The sequence below is a fragment of the Phocoena sinus genome, chromosome 14 (assembly GCF_008692025.1).
Source record: "Phocoena sinus isolate mPhoSin1 chromosome 14, mPhoSin1.pri, whole genome shotgun sequence".
Taxonomy (NCBI): domain Eukaryota; kingdom Metazoa; phylum Chordata; class Mammalia; order Artiodactyla; family Phocoenidae; genus Phocoena; species Phocoena sinus.
In genome coordinates this window covers 39,293,316-39,312,372 of record NC_045776.1, presented here as the reverse complement: position 1 = coordinate 39,312,372, position 19,057 = coordinate 39,293,316, and the positions used below count along the sequence as shown (strand labels likewise).

The following is a 19,057-nucleotide window of genomic DNA, read 5'->3' as shown; positions in this document are numbered from 1 at the left end:
TATTGGTTCCTGGTGGGAAAATTACACCCAACTAGTAAAAGAGCTTTATTCTGTTGATGTAAAACTTTACCCCAATTGTAATTGCTCTGTCCATCAAATGGACATAAAAGCAAGGAAGAAAAGACAAAGGAAATAGAAAGAAGTTAGTCTTTCTTCCTCATGCTAGCCAAGGTAGGGAGGGACTAGCAACTCTAACAGGGAGAATGCTAAGCACTAATGACTAGGATAGGGTATCAAGAACTATCAATTAGATAAAGGCACAAGGAACTGGACATGGACATGAAGTGTGCCCGAGGTCCTGCAGAGCTCAAATACCAGCTCAAAAAGAAGAATGAAAACTGAATTTCCCTCTGTTAAGCGGTCTAACAGTTCAAATCACAAAACCACAACCAAAACCACAACCACCTTATGGCAGTTATCACTAAATTATGCAAAGACCCTTAAAAATCAAATAGCATTGTGAGCTCTCTGCTAGTAACTCAATCCCATAAGAGTATTACAAGATTTTATAACATAAATATCAAGAGCTGGAAAAGGGAGACACTAAATACTAATGTATTAATATATGATTTAAACCTCAGAATTTCTTGTTTAACTTGTATTTCCATAAGTAAACACGTTTTATTTTTTAAAAATATTTCTTTGTATGTTTGAAATATGACTTTAAGACAATCAACCAAACTAAACAATACCGATACAACTGATTTTTTCTAGATACATCTGAATAAGCTAATGGCTCTGCATAACAATTTTACTTAAATTAATTCAGGGCTTCCCTGGTGGCGCAGTGGTTGAGAGTCCGCCTGCCGATGCAGGGGACATGGGTTCGTGCCCCGGTCCGGGAAGATCCCACATGCCGCGGAGTGACTGGGCCCATGAGCCATGGCCGCTGAGCCTGCGCGTCTGGAGCCTGTTCTCCGCAACGGGAGAGGCCACAACTGCGAGAGGCCCAAGTACCGCAAAAAAAAAAAAAAAAAAAAAAAATTAATTCAAAATTTCAATTTTTTACCTTTTCCATGATGCATAGAACTCAAATGTGAAATGTGTAATTCTAAAATTCACTTTAGTCATTCCATTTTAGTCAGTGATCCATTTACAAAAAGGGCAGTAAAATACAGTTTTCATTTTTGATGGCATCCAACAAGTTGGAAATAAAATCACAGGGACTTCAGCAATTAAAATGGCTAAACCTGTGGTGGTGTAATTATACCTAGGGCTAATCAGTCTTTTAGATAAGGCAGATAATGGTCAGAGCCCAGACTGCATTACTGTTTCTCCTTCACTCTACCAGCCTCAGATGAATGACAAGAGATGCACTAGACAGAGAAATGAAATAAGAAAATATGGAGAAATTTGCCAGGGCAGACAGAGTGGGGTTCCTAAGAGTAGAAATAAGGCAGATAAAAAGCATTCCTTGGCTTGTCAGGAAAAGCACACTTTTTTACAGTTGCTTTTGTTGGACCAAGTCCTTTTATTCCCTCTAAAGCTTTCCCATACTTGAGAATAAAGTGTTGAGGTAAGGTGTTGGATGCCTAGAACAGTGGTACACAATACAAACCTGGAACTTGAGTGTACATTAGAATTACCTAGAGGGCTTGTTTAAAAGATACATTGCTGGTCCCCAGCCTTAGATTTTCTAATTCAGTAGGTCTGGAGCCTGAGACTTCAGCACTTCAAAGAAGTTCCCAGCTGAGGCTAATGCTGGCCTATGGAACCACTGGCTTGGAAAAAATATGCTAGTTTAAAAATAAAAGCAAGCTTTGGTCAATTCTAAAAATTGTTACTGTATCCATTCCCACTAGATTGTAAATTTTTAGAGAGCAGCCATGCAGTTGAATAATCTCTGTATATCTCACAAGATTTAACACCATGCCTTAAACATAGGTATTCATTAAAATGTTGTCTAGACTATCCCTATCAATAGTTCATTCTAACTCTACTTCATTGATACAAATATAAATAATTGCTTTGAAAAAACCAATTGGAAATCAAAGCAGGGACTTGCACAGATATTTGTACACCCATGTTTATAGTCGTATTATTCACAATAGTCAAAAGGTGGAAGCAATCCAGGGTCCATCAACAGACGAATGGATAAACAAAATGTGGATAAACAAAATATCCATTGGATAAACAAAATATTCCATTCTATATCTATACAATGGAATACTACTGAGCCTTAAAAAGGGAAATTCAAGGGCTTCCCTGGTAGCGCAGTGGTTAAGAATCCGCCTGCCAATGCAGGGAACAAGGGTTCAAGCCCTGGTCCGGGAAGATCCCACATGCCGCGGAGCAACTAAGCCCGTGAGTCACAACTACTGAGTCTGCGCTCTAGAGCCCACGTGCCACAACTAACTGAGCCCGTGTGTCTCAACTACCGAAGCCCGTGCACCTAGAGCCCGTGCTCCGCAACAAGAGAAGCCACCTCAATGAGAGGCCCGCGCACTGCCACAAAGAGTAGCCCCGCTCGATGCAGCTAAAGAAAGCCCGAACAGCAACAAAGACCCAACGCAGCCAAAAATAAATTAATTAATTTTAAAAAAATGTCTGTGGTGAGAAACTTTATAAAAAAAAAAAAAAGGAAATCCTGGTATTCCCTGGTGGCGCAGTGGTTGAGAGTCTGCCTGCCGATGCAGGGGACACGAGTTCGTGCCCTGGTCCGGGAAGATCCCACATACCTCGGAGCGGCTGGGCCCGTGAGCCATGGCCGCTGAGCCTGCGCTCCGCAACCGGGGAGGCCACAACAGTGAGGCCCGCGTACCGCACAAAAAAAAAAAAAAAAAAAAAAAAAAAGGAAATCCTGACACATGATACAACATGAACGAACCTAGAGGAGATTATGCTAAGTTTAATAAGCCAAGCACAAAAGAACAAATATTTTGTAATTCCACTTATATGAGGTACCTGGAGAAGTCAAATTCATAGAGACAGAAAGTAAAATGGTTGCAAGGGGCTGGAGAGATAGGGAGTTATAGTTTAATGGGTAGAGTTTTAAATGGGGAAGATGAAAATGTTCTAAAGATGAATGGTGGTGATGGTTGCACAAGTGTTAACCATCAGTGTATTGAATGCCAGAGTACAGTTTAAAATGGTGAATTTTATGTTACACACATTTTAGCTCAATAAAAACAACACACAAGACAACTGTGTATAATATCTTTTCATAAGCCCCCCTCCTTCACCACACTTCTAGCTAAGATGTTACTTTTTAATTTGAATATTTGCACGTTATAATTTCACTATAACTTCACGTTATGCAAAATGTGGATATGGTGATGATAGAGCTGCTACACAACATATCAGTATAACAGGCAGCACTATGTAGTGGTTCGGAAGCACAGGCTCAGAGTCAGACTTGGAGCTGGGTCTGAATCCCAGCTTCACCATTTGACTTGCTCAGGGTCACACAGAATTTACACTGTGTCTTAGCTTCCCCATATGTAAAACTAGAATAATCAGAGCATCTATCGCAAAGGATATGTGAAGTGCTTAGAGCAGCCCTGGTGTACAGTAAGTACCATAAATGCGTGACCTACCATCATTGTATGTTATAGACCATAATTTGCTTTGCAGGGCATTGTTTCTCAAAGTACAGTCAAGAATTACCTGCATCAGAATCATCTTGGTAGCTTGTTTAAAATGCAGATTTCCAAATCTATCCCAAATCTTCAGAAACAGAATCTCTGGATGCAGGTCCCACTGTATAAAACCTACTGCTGCAAGGGGGGAAAATTGGAATGGGAATGGGAAGCACCCGGATTCAGATAAAGTGACCAGAGGCCATCCAGGAATGGAAAACCAGGGGCACTAGCCTAAGGACTAGACCTCCCAGACTTTCTAGATAAGAATCACAGAGAATTCTGATTCAGGAGGTATGTGCCCTTTTTGCAAATGTCCCAAGTGAGTCTTATAAAAGGAGTTTGGCAAACACTGCCCTAGAGACTCCTTCAGATTTCTAGTATTTTCCAATTCTGCTTTAAATTCAAGATGTGGTGAGAGGACCTGTACTCCAGGGATTTCAAGGTACCAAGTAAATCTGTTCACTCAAAAGCACTACTGGGCTTCCCTGGTGGCGCAGTGGTTGAGAGTCCGCCTGCTGATGCAGAGAACACGGGTTCGTGCCCTGGTCCAGGAAGATCCCACATGACGCGGAGCAGCTGGGCCCGTGAGCCATGGCTGCTGAGCCTGCGCGTCCGGAGCCTGTGCTCTGCAACGGAAGAGGCCCGTGTACCGCAAAAAAAAAAGAAAGAAAAAAAGCACTATTTCTGTGCAGTAGGTCACAAAACAAGATATGGTCTCGTTCTCTGCCCAAAGGAACTGCTATATACGGAACTGTAAAACCCATACTTTATTATCTTATTACTTGGAATTGCCTGAAATTACCTGGAATTTTAAATCATGAAGCAAGTCACGGACTTGAAAGTTACTCTAGAAGAGCGGTTGTCAAAATGTGGTCCCTAAACTCAGTGGCATTAGCATCAAATTGTTAGAAATGTAAACTATCAGGCCTTATCCCAGAACCTCTGGGGGTGGGGCCCAGCAACCTATCGTTTAATAAGCCCTCCAGGTGATTCGGATGTTCGCTCAAGTTTGGTTCCCATTGACCATGCAAATAGAATCTCCTTTGGCAGTTTCTCCACGGTAATATTGCTGGACACTCCCAGTACTTTGTTTCCCTCCCAGTCCATCAATGTCTCCCTCCCCACCCCATATCCAATTAAACAAATTCACAAAAATAATCTACACATCTCAAAAAGAACGTAAAACTTTATTAAGAACATCTTATATTTTCATCAGATACCACCAAAGAAAAAGGGGTAAAGAAATAGGGAAACTTCATCTTCCCGTGTGCTACTGCCACCTCAGAACAGACTCATGTGTGGATGGCTGGAATTACAGATGGCAACAAATGCTCTGTATAAATACATTCAGTAAGTAACACAATGCTCCCTTTCTATACAGGGAAGAATTGGATTTACACTTTAAAAAGCTTTGATGCAGTGCAACAACTATTAAACAAGACTACATCTTAGGAGCTACTTCTTAATAGAAATCAAAGCAGTATAGAGCTTTATGTTATTTCATATAATATAAATTTTTTGAATGGAAAATTCAGAAAGGACATTCTAACTTTCCTTATTAATTTGTACTTTTGAGTGTTTTCTTTCTAAAGATTTCTCAGAACCTGTTCAATAATGATAACAGATGAGTTGCTCATCTACAGTGACAATTGACAACCTAGGTTTGTTATTTTAATTTTGCAAATCAAGATGACAAGGTCATCCCGGCTGTTGCTGACCCTGAAGGAGTTCTTACAGAAAAACCCTGACGCAGAGTGCACGTGAGAAGAGGTACCAAAATAGCTGCACCTGGACTGGTTTTCCTAGAAAGGGAGGTTGGCTATTAAGCACAGCTCATTTTCTCAGACTCCCGGGTTCCCCCATGTGGTTCTTTTACTTACTGTAATGATGGAAGGAGCAGAGGGAACGCCAGGGAATCTGTTCAAACTGCCACTCCAGACAGCTCTCTGCACTGTTTGTGGAGAAAAGAGTGATGGTATCCATTCAAACCAAAATACCCCTACTGCAAGTATGGTGACATGCTTTTCTCTTGAGGGGCCAGGCCAAGCTGCACTCAAAAATGCATGATTTGCCTCACGTACACAGTGAAGAAAATGCTCATGATTCAGAATCTGGTATTACAGTACCCCCAGCTAGCCCCACTTCTTGAGAAAATGTAGTCTCCCTTTTAGAAAGGAAAGCTATTTACTGCTAAGGCTTACCATGTTAGTTATCATAAGGCTGAAAACATAACTTCTAAACCAGACCATATCATTTGTGTTTACAGTCAGTAAATCAACCAACAACTGAAGGTTTGTGGAGGATTGGTCAAAGGGTGAAATTGGGAGTAGGATTCATGTTGAGTACTATCACTTATGACAAATCGCATCAAGCTCTTTAAAAAATAATGCGTTTTCATCATAAATATTTAGAGCAGATACTGGCATTAAAATCAGTATCTATGTCAGAAGTCTGTCTTAAATGGTGAAAATATTTCAACAAACTTCTAATAGGTTTCAAATCTTCCCAGGAGTACATAGTTTATAAATTAGTTTTAAATGGAAAAAATGTATTTTGAATAGATAAATCAACACTTCAGCAGATCATAAATAAGGTCAAGATGCTGAAAATAAACTAATACACAAGCTTTTGCTTTCACTTTAACAAAAATTAACTTGTGTGACATACTTTTACAACAGGTATAACCAGGTTTTAATAATTGTGCATTGGTTACACCCTCCACCACCATGCTGAATCTTTTTCTTACATATCCTACACCTAGGGACAGAAGTACACAAGACAGACATACACCCCAATGTGTAAGTCTGGCTGCTACACACCATTTTCTTAGTGACGTTACAAATGTTGGTCAGGATCTACTACCAGTAATTTGTCAACCACATTACAAGTTAAGTACATTCATGGTTAAGTGGATTAGATTCCTGGGTGAGCTTTCTGTGGTAGTGTTCACAGGGAATCTAATTACTACCGTTCCTGTGAAAAAATGTGCCCCGAGTCCCAAAAGTTGACTAAAAAACTTTGGAATATAAGCCATATGTGGGAACTACTTCTCTGTGTGTCTGTTTCTGAGAGGTCAAACTGTTAAAAGCACTGTTCCCCAAACTACTGGCTACTAAAAATAAATATTTGTCTTCTCCTTCACATATAAATTCATTTTAGCTATAATCTCTAATACTGAGAAAGAGTGAAGCCATTCAGACTAGTGAGACATAACTGGCTTGTGGGATCTAAAAGATGTTTTATTGACTATCTCAGTTGAATCTTCTTACAACGAAAAGAAAAATTTCTAATATGTAAAGTAATGAATGAAAAAAATGTTCATCCTAAGTCATCACTGAGTACAAAATCCACAGCTTAACAATGTGATTTAAAGAGAAAGCAGGAGAGCATGCAACTGCTCTAACACACAGGGTTAGAAATAAAAGGTAAAAAAAAAGTACATTTGTTTTGGTAATTCTAAATATACAAATATAATATTTACCAGATCTACCCTGTAGTGTAGCACTGCTTAATTTCCAAATATACAGTCATTCAAAAACCTCAAGGAAACATTAAAAATGTTCCAGGCTACTTTACTGAACATTAATGAATATTGTGTTCTTGAGATATTAAAGCTAAAAATACTATTGTTTTTAAAGTTAAATGGCTAAGAGAATAATAAAGTATCATTATTTTACACTTCTTTTAATCCCACAGATGGCTTTGTGTTAAAGGGATCAATTATGCTAAAAGGAGCCTGATTTGACAACTAGAAATCAGTTCTAGAATCAGAGTTGTTCTCTTGGTACAATGTCAAAATTCATAACATTTCCAAAGCATTTTCATATTAATCTATCCAAATAATAATAAACAGTTTATTCAAGGGGGTCCCTATTTAACATTCCTTTTATTCTACACTGTGGCAGTTGGAATGGAACCCCTATAGTACTATTGTGGAAAAGTTCTCTAGGTTCTGATCTGACTCTCAAAATGACATCCATGTTTACTGTTAAATTATTGACCTCTAGGAAATAGGAATCAAAGGCATTGAGAGGCACAGAACTGATATTTTGGTTGGGGAGAAGGGTGAAAATTAAGTTGGAACACTTAGTCCCTTCTACAATCAAGTCCTAACTATACCATAATAAATTCTCAACAAACTCCTCATTAGTTCTTACTCTTTAGGAATTACATACTATACAGTGATTAGATACTGAAGAAAATAAAGAAAATCATTTGAAAATACATGAAGAAATAGAAACATGGAATTTCTCACAAGGCCCTGAATCAAAAAAATTTACAAAAAGATCTTTTGAAAATAATCACTATTTGTGAGCTTATTAATACACAGAGATTCACGTTGTTTAAACTAAGTCATGTTAACTTACCAATAAAATAGTAAACAAACCAACATTTTAAACAATTTTATAAATTACTTATTTCTTTTTGTTAATGTCACTCTCTCAACAATATACAAAAATAACACTACAGGACTATCCACCTAACCTGTCTCCATCTCTTGCAAAGTCCTGGGCCCTGGAAAGAGACTGGTCATCAATCTTCACTGTAGATGTCCCCCGCAAAGGGCAGGTGCATGTGGCTGCCAGTGACATTGGGCAATCGAGATAAGTCCGGCAGGCTCTGGATCCGGGACCTGAGTTCTTTTCGCACCAGGGAAACTCTGGCTAACTTGCGCTTGTATTCCTGTAACATCAAACCACTCTCATTAGCATTTCTGGGAGTTCAGAGAAGAGCTATCTAGCTTATCTAGCTAATGCTCTACGTTAAATCTGGTAAAACATTCAGTTTATGCTGAATAACGAGATTATAATGTGAGCTTTAGGATCAAAAGAGGGACTTGGGAAATACTCAAGTAGGTAAACTCATTATTATGAAAAATCACAATCGTTAAGCTCTGGTTTCACACTTGTAAAGAGAAGACTAAAATATTAATATACTTAACCACAGCATATAAGATTTTCAGGTATACAGGAGCTTGGATAAGAAAAAGTATATATTTATTTTCACCAACTTAAACTGAAATTTAGCACTGTTTTCAGTTCTGAGTGTTGGCAGCAGGCCACAGGAGCATTATCAGTATCTGTGAGTTTAAGAGAAACCAGTTGCTTCAATACTACTTTACAGTTTTTCACATCTATCTTAAAATATTGTTTACATTTATGACTACTTTGAAATTATTAGACCAACTGCTACATGTAATTTATTATATCAGTAAAGAAGCATATATTACTGCACAAATTTTATTATTTCAATAACTCTACTTCAATATAACTTGTTTCCATTGTAATGCTATGCATTTTATTTTCTATATTTAAAATATTTAACTTGAGAAGGGGTCCAAGGCTTCGCCAGATCACCAAAGGATTACAATGACACAGAAAAAAGGTTAGGAAACCCTGCAAACAGCAGCTTAAGGAGTCAGACTGGAAACTAATTAAGATCATGTTTGGCCTAGTGGGGAAACAGCCCATTCTCTGTAGTGGAAATATCTTTTAACTTAAGTTTCCAGACTTCAACAAGGAGAGAGGACCCTTCTTTACTCCATCACCTAGTAGAGGTGGGATGTGAAGAGGGGAACCTAGAAAGTGGGTATTATTCCCTCTATAAAGCCTACAGACCTCTCCTTCCCTCTGACCAAGGGTGATCTCAAGACAGACCAGGCGAGTCATAAGCTTTCATCTGGGGTCGAAGGTCTCTCCACAAAGAGCCCTTCTTCTTTAGCTGTTTCTCAACTCTGACTGAATCACCTAGGTAATTTTTGAAGAAACTCAGAATTTTCAAGAGAACTCCAGCCTCACTATCTATCAATTAAATGAGAATCTCTGGCAGTGGATCCAGAGCTCTCAAATTTTGTAAAAGCTCCCCCAAAGGATGCTAATACACAGCCAACTTGTGAGCTACTTCTCTACGGTTTTTCTGTCTAAAATGAAATCAGTTAGCAAACTTTGTGTTACTGAGCCTCCTCTTTTAAAGAATAACTACACCTGGGGAAAGGAGTTTGTCAGAATTACTATATCGCAACTGCTCTAAGGGAAAGGAGAAGATTTCTGAAGCATGGGGAACTGGGCACAATGGCAGACAAAGCAGACAAGGTTGAAAGCTGGACATGTTCTAGGATAGCTTTGGGCACACAAGAGCGGGGTCAATCTTTGCCATGTCTGCCTGTTCCTGAATTTCTAATCCATCATGGAGATCAAGGTTGAGTAAAAGAGAGTTTAATTGGGATCTATAACCTCAAGGTAAGATTTTCCTGTTCCCTTTTCCCCTTTGCCAGTGACACACTGGAACACCAGGTAGGTTTCAGCATAACAGCTCGGAGTGGCAAACAAAAGAGAAGCACCAGAGTATTTCATTCTAGATGCATACTTTTCAGTCGGATCTCCACACACATCTCATTTGGCATACGTGTCTTCCTCAGCACATGCTGATTGGGGGGCAAACACATATCTCCATCTGTCCCTCTGTTCTTACTAAATCATTCTCTAATAAGTAACACCTAAAGTACTCTGGGGTCAGCATGACATATCCAGATGCTGTTCAAACACGCTCAAAAGTAATTACTCTCTGCTCCTCTCGAGGCTAGATGTTTTGAGATATGTCTTATGTGCCTTTAGTGGTCATTACTGCTCACCCTAATTTCTAGTTTCTAGCATCCAGATAGGCTGTACTTCAATTATTAAGGTTTATATTAATCCTTTGATTCAAAGGATCTGTGGCAATTATTGATAAAAGCCTTCTACCAACTGGCAACACTGCATACAAAAAACTTGGTAAACATAATCAAAAGCTGCCATTTATTGAATGCCACGCATTAAAATACGAACTCATTTAATCCTCTCAATAATCCTGTGAGAAGAGTGACTATCCTTCATAAGCGAGTAAAATCGTGCTTTACTATATTAGGAACAAAAGTAGTGATCAAAAGCTTTCTGCTACTGTCACAGGCGGACTTTCATCTGAAAGACAAAAGATTTAAGTAGCTCTGGTTAACTATTTGATGTTAGCCTGAAGAAAAAACCAGATGAAACCTGACGAACTACCCAATTCTATGATCCAGGCCATAGTCCCAAAACTTTTCAATTGCCTCACTGGTGGTCTAGAAAGAGGCTCCAAGATTCCACAAGTTGGCTTCCTAAGGCAATGATGCTTACAATAAGATATGTATATTGTTTTGATTCTGATGTACAATAATGATAGTAATTCTCTTAGGTCAGAATCATCACAGCACCATGAATGCACTCTCCTCTTTCACAGCACCTTCAGAAAAATGTTGTTGACTGTCTATTTACAATCCTCCTCTCTGCCCTACAAGACTGCAAGTGTTGTGATGGCGGTCCCCAGCATATGGCTAGTATATACTTATTAAGCGCTGGAGATAACAGTGTTAAACAAAACAGATGAGGTCTCTTGCCTTTACAAAGCTAACATTTCAGGGGGAAGGAGGCATAAAAAAACATAAATATCAATATTATTTCAGGTATAAATACAATGAAGAAAATAAAGTTGAGCAATAGGAGAATAAAATACAGCCATGTGTGGGGGGGGGGAAGTCAAGGCTACTTTACAAGTAAACAAAAAAAGAGAGGATTAAGGGTTCAAAAATTTTAAGTTTAAGAGCCTGAAGGCGCCCTTCTGCTCAGCCCCACTCCGTGAAACACAGGCTCTACCTTAGATGCAGAAGCTGAGAATACTGGGGCACGGATAACCCTTGCCCCCGATTCAGGAGGTGGTGGTCTTCATGAGAAGAGGCAAGCCAAGAGGAACACAGGCTCCTGCACCCCTTCCCTTCACCAACAGCTCAGCTCCTATTGCAGGGGCATCATTTAAAGAAAAGCTGGCCATTGTCCCACTCCTAGTTCCACAGACCTGACTCAAAGATTTTGCATGAGAAAGAAACATGTAATAAAACACATAGCGCCCTCCTGGTGTCAGAACAAATATCTAACACTGACCTCAAAACAAAATCAGTGTCTGGAAGAGATACCTGCACTCCCATGTTCATCGCAGCATTATTCACAATAGCCAAGATATGGAAAAAACCTAACTCTTTGTCAACAGGTGAATGGATGAAGACATGGTACATATATACAATGGAATATTCAGCTACGAGAATGAGGAAATTCTGTCATTTGCAACAACCTGCACAAGCCTATGACATTACGTTAAATGAAATTAGCCAGACAAAGACAAATACTATATAATCTCACTTCTATGTGGACCCTTAAAAAAAAGATGAACTCACAGAAACAGAAAATGATGGTGACCAGGGACTGGGGTGGAGCGGGGGTGGGAGATGGGGAGATACTGGTCAAAAGGTACAAGCCTTCAGTTATAAAATGAATATGCTCTGGGGATCTAATGTACAGATGGTGATTATAGTTAATAATACTGTGTTGTACACTTGTTGTACACTTGATACACTGCTAAGAGAGTAGACCTTGTGTTCTCATCACCAAAGTAGCCATGTGATGAATATATTAATTAACCTGGTTGTGGTAATCATTTCACAAATACATGTTAAATCATCCCATCGTAGACTTTAAATATATACAATTTTATGTGCCAATTTTACTTCAATAAAGCTGGAGTGGGAGAAAAGAAATATCTCTTTTTATTCTCAGTAAACCAGGAAAATTACCCTAAGCATGAAAGAGAAATCACAAACGTGGATCCAGTGGCATGCATGTATCAGGGAAAGTCAAAGGTGTGATAGTCTAATCTGATAAACACATCAATAGGTAAGGCCACAAGTCTCTTTCAGTGTTCTCATTCTTTTCTAACTAAACCTGCATTTTGCAAAAACAGCTTTCAAAAGAACTTAGCCCTGTTCCAGCCCCAAAGAAGGGGAAGGACCTAATTTTAAATTAAAAAAAAAAAAAACTTCTGAAAAGCCAAAGCATTAAAAAATTAAGCCCCTTCCCTCAGCAATACTGAACTGCTTTTACTGCAAAGGTATCGTGCTCTGACTAGTCTGTGTATTTAAAAGTCTTTTTTTAATTTTAATTTTTTAATTGAAGTACAGTTGATTTACAATGTTTCAGATGTACAGCAAGTGGTTCAGTTATATATAATATATATTTAAAGAATATCTATATATATTCTTTTAGATTCTTTTCCATTATAGGTTATTACAAGATATTGAATATAGCTCCCTGTGCCATACAGTAGGTCCTTGTTATCTATTTTATATATAGTAGTCTGTATCTGTTGATCTCGAATTCCAAGTTTATCCCTCCCGCCCTGTCCCCTTTGGTCTCTTTCTTCTTTTGTTCTCTTCTTCTCCTGTGATCTGATGACTATTTTTAGTGTTGTTTGGATCCCTTCTTTTTTGTGTTTATATGTATTATAGATTTTCTGGTTTGCGGTTACCTTGAGGTTTTGGAATAGCAGTCTATATATATACGTGATTGCTCTAAGTTGCTGATCTCTTAATTTCAAATGCATTTAAAAATACCCTTCATTTGTACTCTCCTCCCCTCACAATTACTGTTTTTGATATATTTTACATCTTGTTTTGTGCATCCCTTACCTCCTTATTGTGGACGGATAATTTTACTACTTTTGTCTAACTTCCCTACTAGCTTTGTGTATGGATGATTTCCTACCTTTACTGTATGTTTGTCTATATCTGTGAGCTTTTTCATTCTGTAATTTTGTTTCTAGTTGTGGCCTTTTCTTTTTTACCCAGAGAAGTTCCATTAACAGCCGTAAAGCTGGTGCTGAAATCTTTTACCTGTTACTTGTCTGTAAAGCTTTTGATTTCTCCATCAAATCTGAATGAGAGTCTTGCTGGGTAGAGAATTCTTGGTTGTAGGTTCTTCCCTTTTGTCACTTTAAATGCATCATGCCACTCCTTTCTGGCCTGCAGAATTTCTGCTGAAAGATCAGCTGCCACTTTGGGAACCAATGCTTCACCTCATTTCCTGTTGACTGTTTACATGAGTCATTTTACTTCTCCCTCACTATTCCCCCCTCATTCAACAAGGTCTGTATTTTTGTTCTTAATTTACTTGCCGGTATCACCACCACCACCACCCTAAAACCGCAAACCCTCGTCTGACTATATTTCAACATTAATGAATCAGGAGGTGTTATCTATCTTGTGTGCAGTTAGAGTGGGTTAGAGCTAGGTTGAAATCTGAACCACCACTAGAAATGCTTTTCTTTGCAGCTAATGTTGAGTATACATTGTGTCCAAATCTCCATTTTACAAGACCTATTTTAAGACCAAACTTTGCCATAGAAACTTTTCCTACTTTAGTTTCACACTAACTTCCTATGATCTGCTACTATTCAAGTTATTTCTGAACTTAAATACTACTATACTGTTTTCTAGTTTTCATAATTAGGGGGAAACACACTTTGTGTGTATCTATATTCCTTACAGTGTTCAGCAGAACACTGGGTGTGAAGAGGTCCCCAGTCGATCCTCCTGGGCATTAGGTCAAAAGATCTGGATACAAGTACCACCTCCTCAATTTACTACCTGTAATCTTAGGCAAGGGCACCCTAAGATTATCTAAGCCTCAGCTGCTTCCTTTGTAAAATATGGGTATCTATTTTACTGAGCTGTTAGGCTTAAATAAGTTAATGTGGAAGTTTTCAAATTATGAAGTGCCACAGAACCGCAGTTATCATTCTGGGATGGTATCAGAACCATCTTGCACCCAAAACAGCTAAGAGGATAAATTTCCTAAAATTTGGAGTTCTTATTCATTTTAGGGCTGATCCAGATACAGTTGTTCTAATATTTCAGTTGCTTAAAATAAATAGCTTAACTATTTCTGAATTTAAATATATATATATATATACATATATAGGGGCTGCCATTACCTTGCACATGCTACTACTAATAATTCTGCTCTCTTCTTTCATACATGACTCTGAATTAAAAAAAAAAACGTGGAGAAATTCAACTATACCCACATGTGCATCTTTAGTGGCCATTAAGGGCTGTGGTCAACAATTTCAAGCATCATGCCTACCATATTACAGCCCCTTCCTTCCTACCCACTTCCTGAGAGACAGCTGCTGCAGCAGAAAGAGGAATATATCAAATTAGGAAGCCCAATCCCGATTCTAGTGAGCAAGCTGTGTAGCTTTTGTAGGAATCGAGTTTGAATGTAATCCAGATTCCAGAATGCTCTGAAAACAAGGCTTTGATAATGCATTCTCTCTCATTTTTCATTGTTCATTTGTGAAATCAATGTTTAGGGTGCCTTTCAAGTATAACAATATGGGCTGGACAACCCCCAGTTTTAAAAGACATATGAGGATATTTTTTTCAGCCAAAAAAACATGGACATCCTAGTATTAAAGACTTTCTCCACAATAGCATTTCTTAAAGATGGAGTGATGTCGTATTTCCATACGACATCTTATTTCCATAGTGTTCCACAAGCTGTATCTATGCAAACACCTAAGCAATTTAATTTCTCCCTTTATATCTCACTATATGTATTCTTAGTCTGAAATCTGGTTGATTCAGTTTGGGCTACTTAAAATTTACCTGTTACATCATTTTTAATCAGTCGTCATAGTAACTACATGTTTGAGAATAAAATAAGTTGGTCCTTGGGTCACAAAAGCACAAGTTAATGTTGAAGGTGGAGCTAGTTATCTTCATTCAAAATAGTATCAAGACATAATCTTCAGAACATATTATAGAACCCCTTAGGTTGATGGTAATCTTCATAATCCTGGTTCATTTTATTTGTTCTTCTGCAGACCCCTAAATGGTTTTGTTCTTTGATATGTATTTCATTACGTCTTCTGCCTCCCTTTAAATGTTAACAAGTCTTCCTTAAGTGACTTTCTTCAATGTAACTATTTAGAAGCTCTGATTCTCACTTTTCAGGATCCACCATAATTTACTTCATTTTGCTTACCCTGGGGTTGGGGCTCTTTGCTAGACTAGACAGGAAAAGTTAATTGAAGTATCAATCAATATTTTAAAAATACCACTTATTTTCTTAAAGGCGGCCAAGAAATTCCATGATGTCGGGGAGATTAGTCAAGTCTGTTGCCATCTCCAGGTAACAGAGTGTAAAGCAAGTAAAGATCTCAGTGGTTTGCCCTGACTTGTCTTCTAGAAAACAAATACCCAAACTTAGCTTGGGATCTAGTCCTGCAATTGTTAAAAACTATTGTATATATAATTAAAGTATTTTAAAAGTAAAATATCAAATCCTTTCTCATTTCTTTTCACATTATCCCACACATCTCTGATGGAACCATTTTTCCTTGACCATCTGCAGAAAAGTTACCTTTTAGTGGGAAATACTTTTGTGTAAATGAATGTCATCTAACAGACTGTCTTATATCTTGCAGTTCCTTTGAGGGCTTACTGTCATTCTCTTTAATAAGTATTCTACAATAAAAGCAGATTTTACTTCTAAAATATTCTTGGAATAGGTAATTCCCACCTGTTAATAAATTATAATTCTATTATAATGAAGGCTCATTAGCCTTCTGGATTAACAAGTAGAAAAAAGATTTAATATTTTCTCAGGGACTTAGTTTTCTGCAAGGAACCCAATGCCTACCTGGCTATTGACTGGGTTTTAAAAAATCAAAAATGCTAAATTGTAATGAGGGTAGATACTGTTATAAATAAGCTTTATACATTTCTAGATTGAGTGTGACCCTAACCAAGATTTTGAAGTGCTTACTAAATGCCAAATGCTGTTCTAAGTGGTCCATTTAATCTTCATAGGTAGAGACTCTTATTATCCATGCATTACAGATAATAAAACTAAAGCACAATTAACCACTAATTAAGAAACTTCCTCTTAAGTCAACAGACAAGGTCAAAAAAGCCTGAAACCCAGACAGTCTGGCTTCAGAGTCCTCATGCTTAACCATTATGCTATCCTGCCTGTCGTATCTTGGAATTGTTATTGGGATGGGTATTCTTTAGAAGTCTGTTATCCAACTGAAATCTACCTTACATGAAATATAGGATCACCACAGTCACAGGACTAACAGTTATGTCCCTAAAACTCAAAATCCAGCATGTTTAGGAAACAAACTGTGACTTGTATTAGGTAGTCTAATTCTGCCATTAAAACATCTCTGGAATCCCCAGTAATGGAGAGGAGCTGTCATTTTCTCATGAATAACAGCATATGGGCCTAGAGACTTAAAAACAAAACAAAACAAAAGAAGGACTAATAATAGTAGTAGCAACATACAGAAGACACACGGGAAAAGAAACAAGAAAAGGCAAAGGGCTAGTCCAATCAGGAACGATGACCAATATTCCAGGAAAGTTGAACCTATCACTAATCATCAGTTTTGACCTTGGAGGGGGAAGGGGAGCCAGGAGCTGATAGGCAGCATATAACTGAGGTCATTTATTTGTAAGCAACTTCAAAATCAAGTGGGAAGAAGGAATTTAAGGAAGTGAGATATAACAAATTAATTTTTCTACTTGTCTGATATTTAAATTAGGAAGTAGACTTAATTATGCTTTCTATAAATTTTCATTTTGTGTGACCTTTTAGCCTAAATTATTTTCATTTTCTGTGTGACCTTCTGGTCTCACTCCCTTAGTATGTATTACCCAGTTTCTAAAGAATCACACTATTTCAGGGTCATGGAGGTCAGCCAATTTGTTATTTCCCAAATTGGGTGTCCCACGGAACACTGTTACACAAGGCTTTAACAGGCAGGCCATAAATCAGAGGTTCTGGGCTGTTTGGGAGCACACATAGTTTCTCTGCTACAACCCTGCTCCAATCTCCAATATGCTCATGTCCAGAGTGAAGCTCCAAGAAGGGAATCTGGTTTGTAAATCTCCTCAAAAACCTGAAATACATGTTTGCTGAATATATACTACCATCTCCCAGAGCCAGTTGTTTATATATAGAATACAGTGAGGCAAACGTTAGACCCAACATTTCTCTTGTCCTTGTCATTCAACTTCTTCTTGACCACCTTCAGTAACAGCAAACACTACTTTATCCTTCACTTTTAAAGAAGTTTCACTGGATATAGAATTTTAGGTTGGTGTTTTTCCTTGAACACTTTTCACCCCACTCCCTTCTTGCTTGTGTGATTCTACTGAGAAGTGCACTGTAATTCTTAGCCTACAAGTAAGATGTTTTTTCCCTCTGGCTTTTTTCAAGGTTTTCTCTTTGCCTTTCATTTTCTGCAGTTTGAATATGACACACCTAAGTGCAGACTAGATTTTTTGATATCCTGTCGGGTGTTTGTTCTGCGTTTCCTGGGTCAGTGGTTTGAAGTCTGTCATTAACTCTGGAATTTCTTGGCCATTATTACTTCAAATATTTCTTCTGCTTCATTTGTTCTTCTGGTATTCCAAGCACATGTATGTTACACTTTTCCAAACTGTCCCACAATTCTTGAATGCTCTGTGTTTGGTTTTTGTTTTGTTTGGGAGGGGAGGTTGTTGCTTGTTCTATTTTCTTTTTGCATTTCAGTTTGGAAAGTTTCTACTATCAAGCTCATTGATTTTTTCCTCAGCAGTGTCCAGTCTACTCAGGTGATCATCAAAGGCACTTTTCATTTGTCAGTGTTTATTTCTAACATTTAAAATTTGCTTTTGATTCTTTCTTAAGCATGTTCACCTCTACTTAGATCTGTTCTTGAATGGTGTCTACTTTTCATTAGAGCTGTTAACATATTAATCAGTTATTTTAAATTCCTGAACTGGTGATTCCAGAATTTGTGTCATACAAGAATTTGTTGCTGATCCTTGTTTTGTCTCTTTAGGCTGTTTCTTGCCTTTTGGCATGCTTTGTAATTTTTTCAAAAGCTGAACGTGATTACCAGGCAATAAAAACTGAGGTAAATAAATCTTTATTGAGAGGTTTTACATTAATCTGGCCAGGATTGGGGCTGTATTTAAGGTTTGCTGTACATGTAGATAGCCGAGGCTGAAACATTTATCAAGTAATCCTTTCACATTAGGCCAGTTCTAATTGCCAGAATGGTCTTGCTTGTCACCTGGAACATATCCACTGGTCCTAGGTTCTGCCTTCTTATGTAGACCCAACTCTTCTCTTCTGATAGCTTTCAAAGCATCTGAAGACAGGTAACACATAAATTATGCCTGTCCTCAAGTCTGATCTCTGATATCCCCATTTGTTCAACTGTTCTCCAATGTATTTTGTTTCCATTTCCTTTGCCATCCTGGCCTCTGCCTCTGAATAAACACTGTGCTAAGTTAATTCCCTTTGCTAACGCAGAATTCAGCCTGAGTTCAATACATAAATCTGGCTGTTGTTTAACCAGCATCCAATAAAACAGAACGTACTTTCCATATTCTGAACACTTAGTGTAGCTTAACACTGTTTATGTTACCATAGCTATATCACCATGCTGACTAACAGCTACATGACCGCTGCTTTCTTCCATGAAGTGATGCCAAGCCAGGTCCTGATCATGTTGATGCAGTTAGCTTAGAGGAATCTAAATGTAGGAACTGACAGCAGAAATTTTTAAGCAGCGAA

At 38.1% G+C, this 19,057-nt stretch overlaps 1 protein-coding gene across 1 annotated transcript in view; it reads right to left on the bottom strand.

Moving 5' to 3' along the window:
• Nucleotides 1-4,749: 4,749 nt before the first annotated feature.
• The window catches only part of RPRD1A (regulation of nuclear pre-mRNA domain containing 1A), a 72,685-nt gene continuing 58,377 nt past the window's right edge, over nt 4,750-19,057 (bottom strand). Inside the window, exon 7 of the mRNA XM_032603140.1 lies at nt 4,750-8,264. Coding sequence (XP_032459031.1) covers nt 8,115-8,264 — 150 coding nt within the window. The 3' untranslated portion in view covers nt 4,750-8,114. The remainder of the gene's footprint in view (nt 8,265-19,057) is intronic.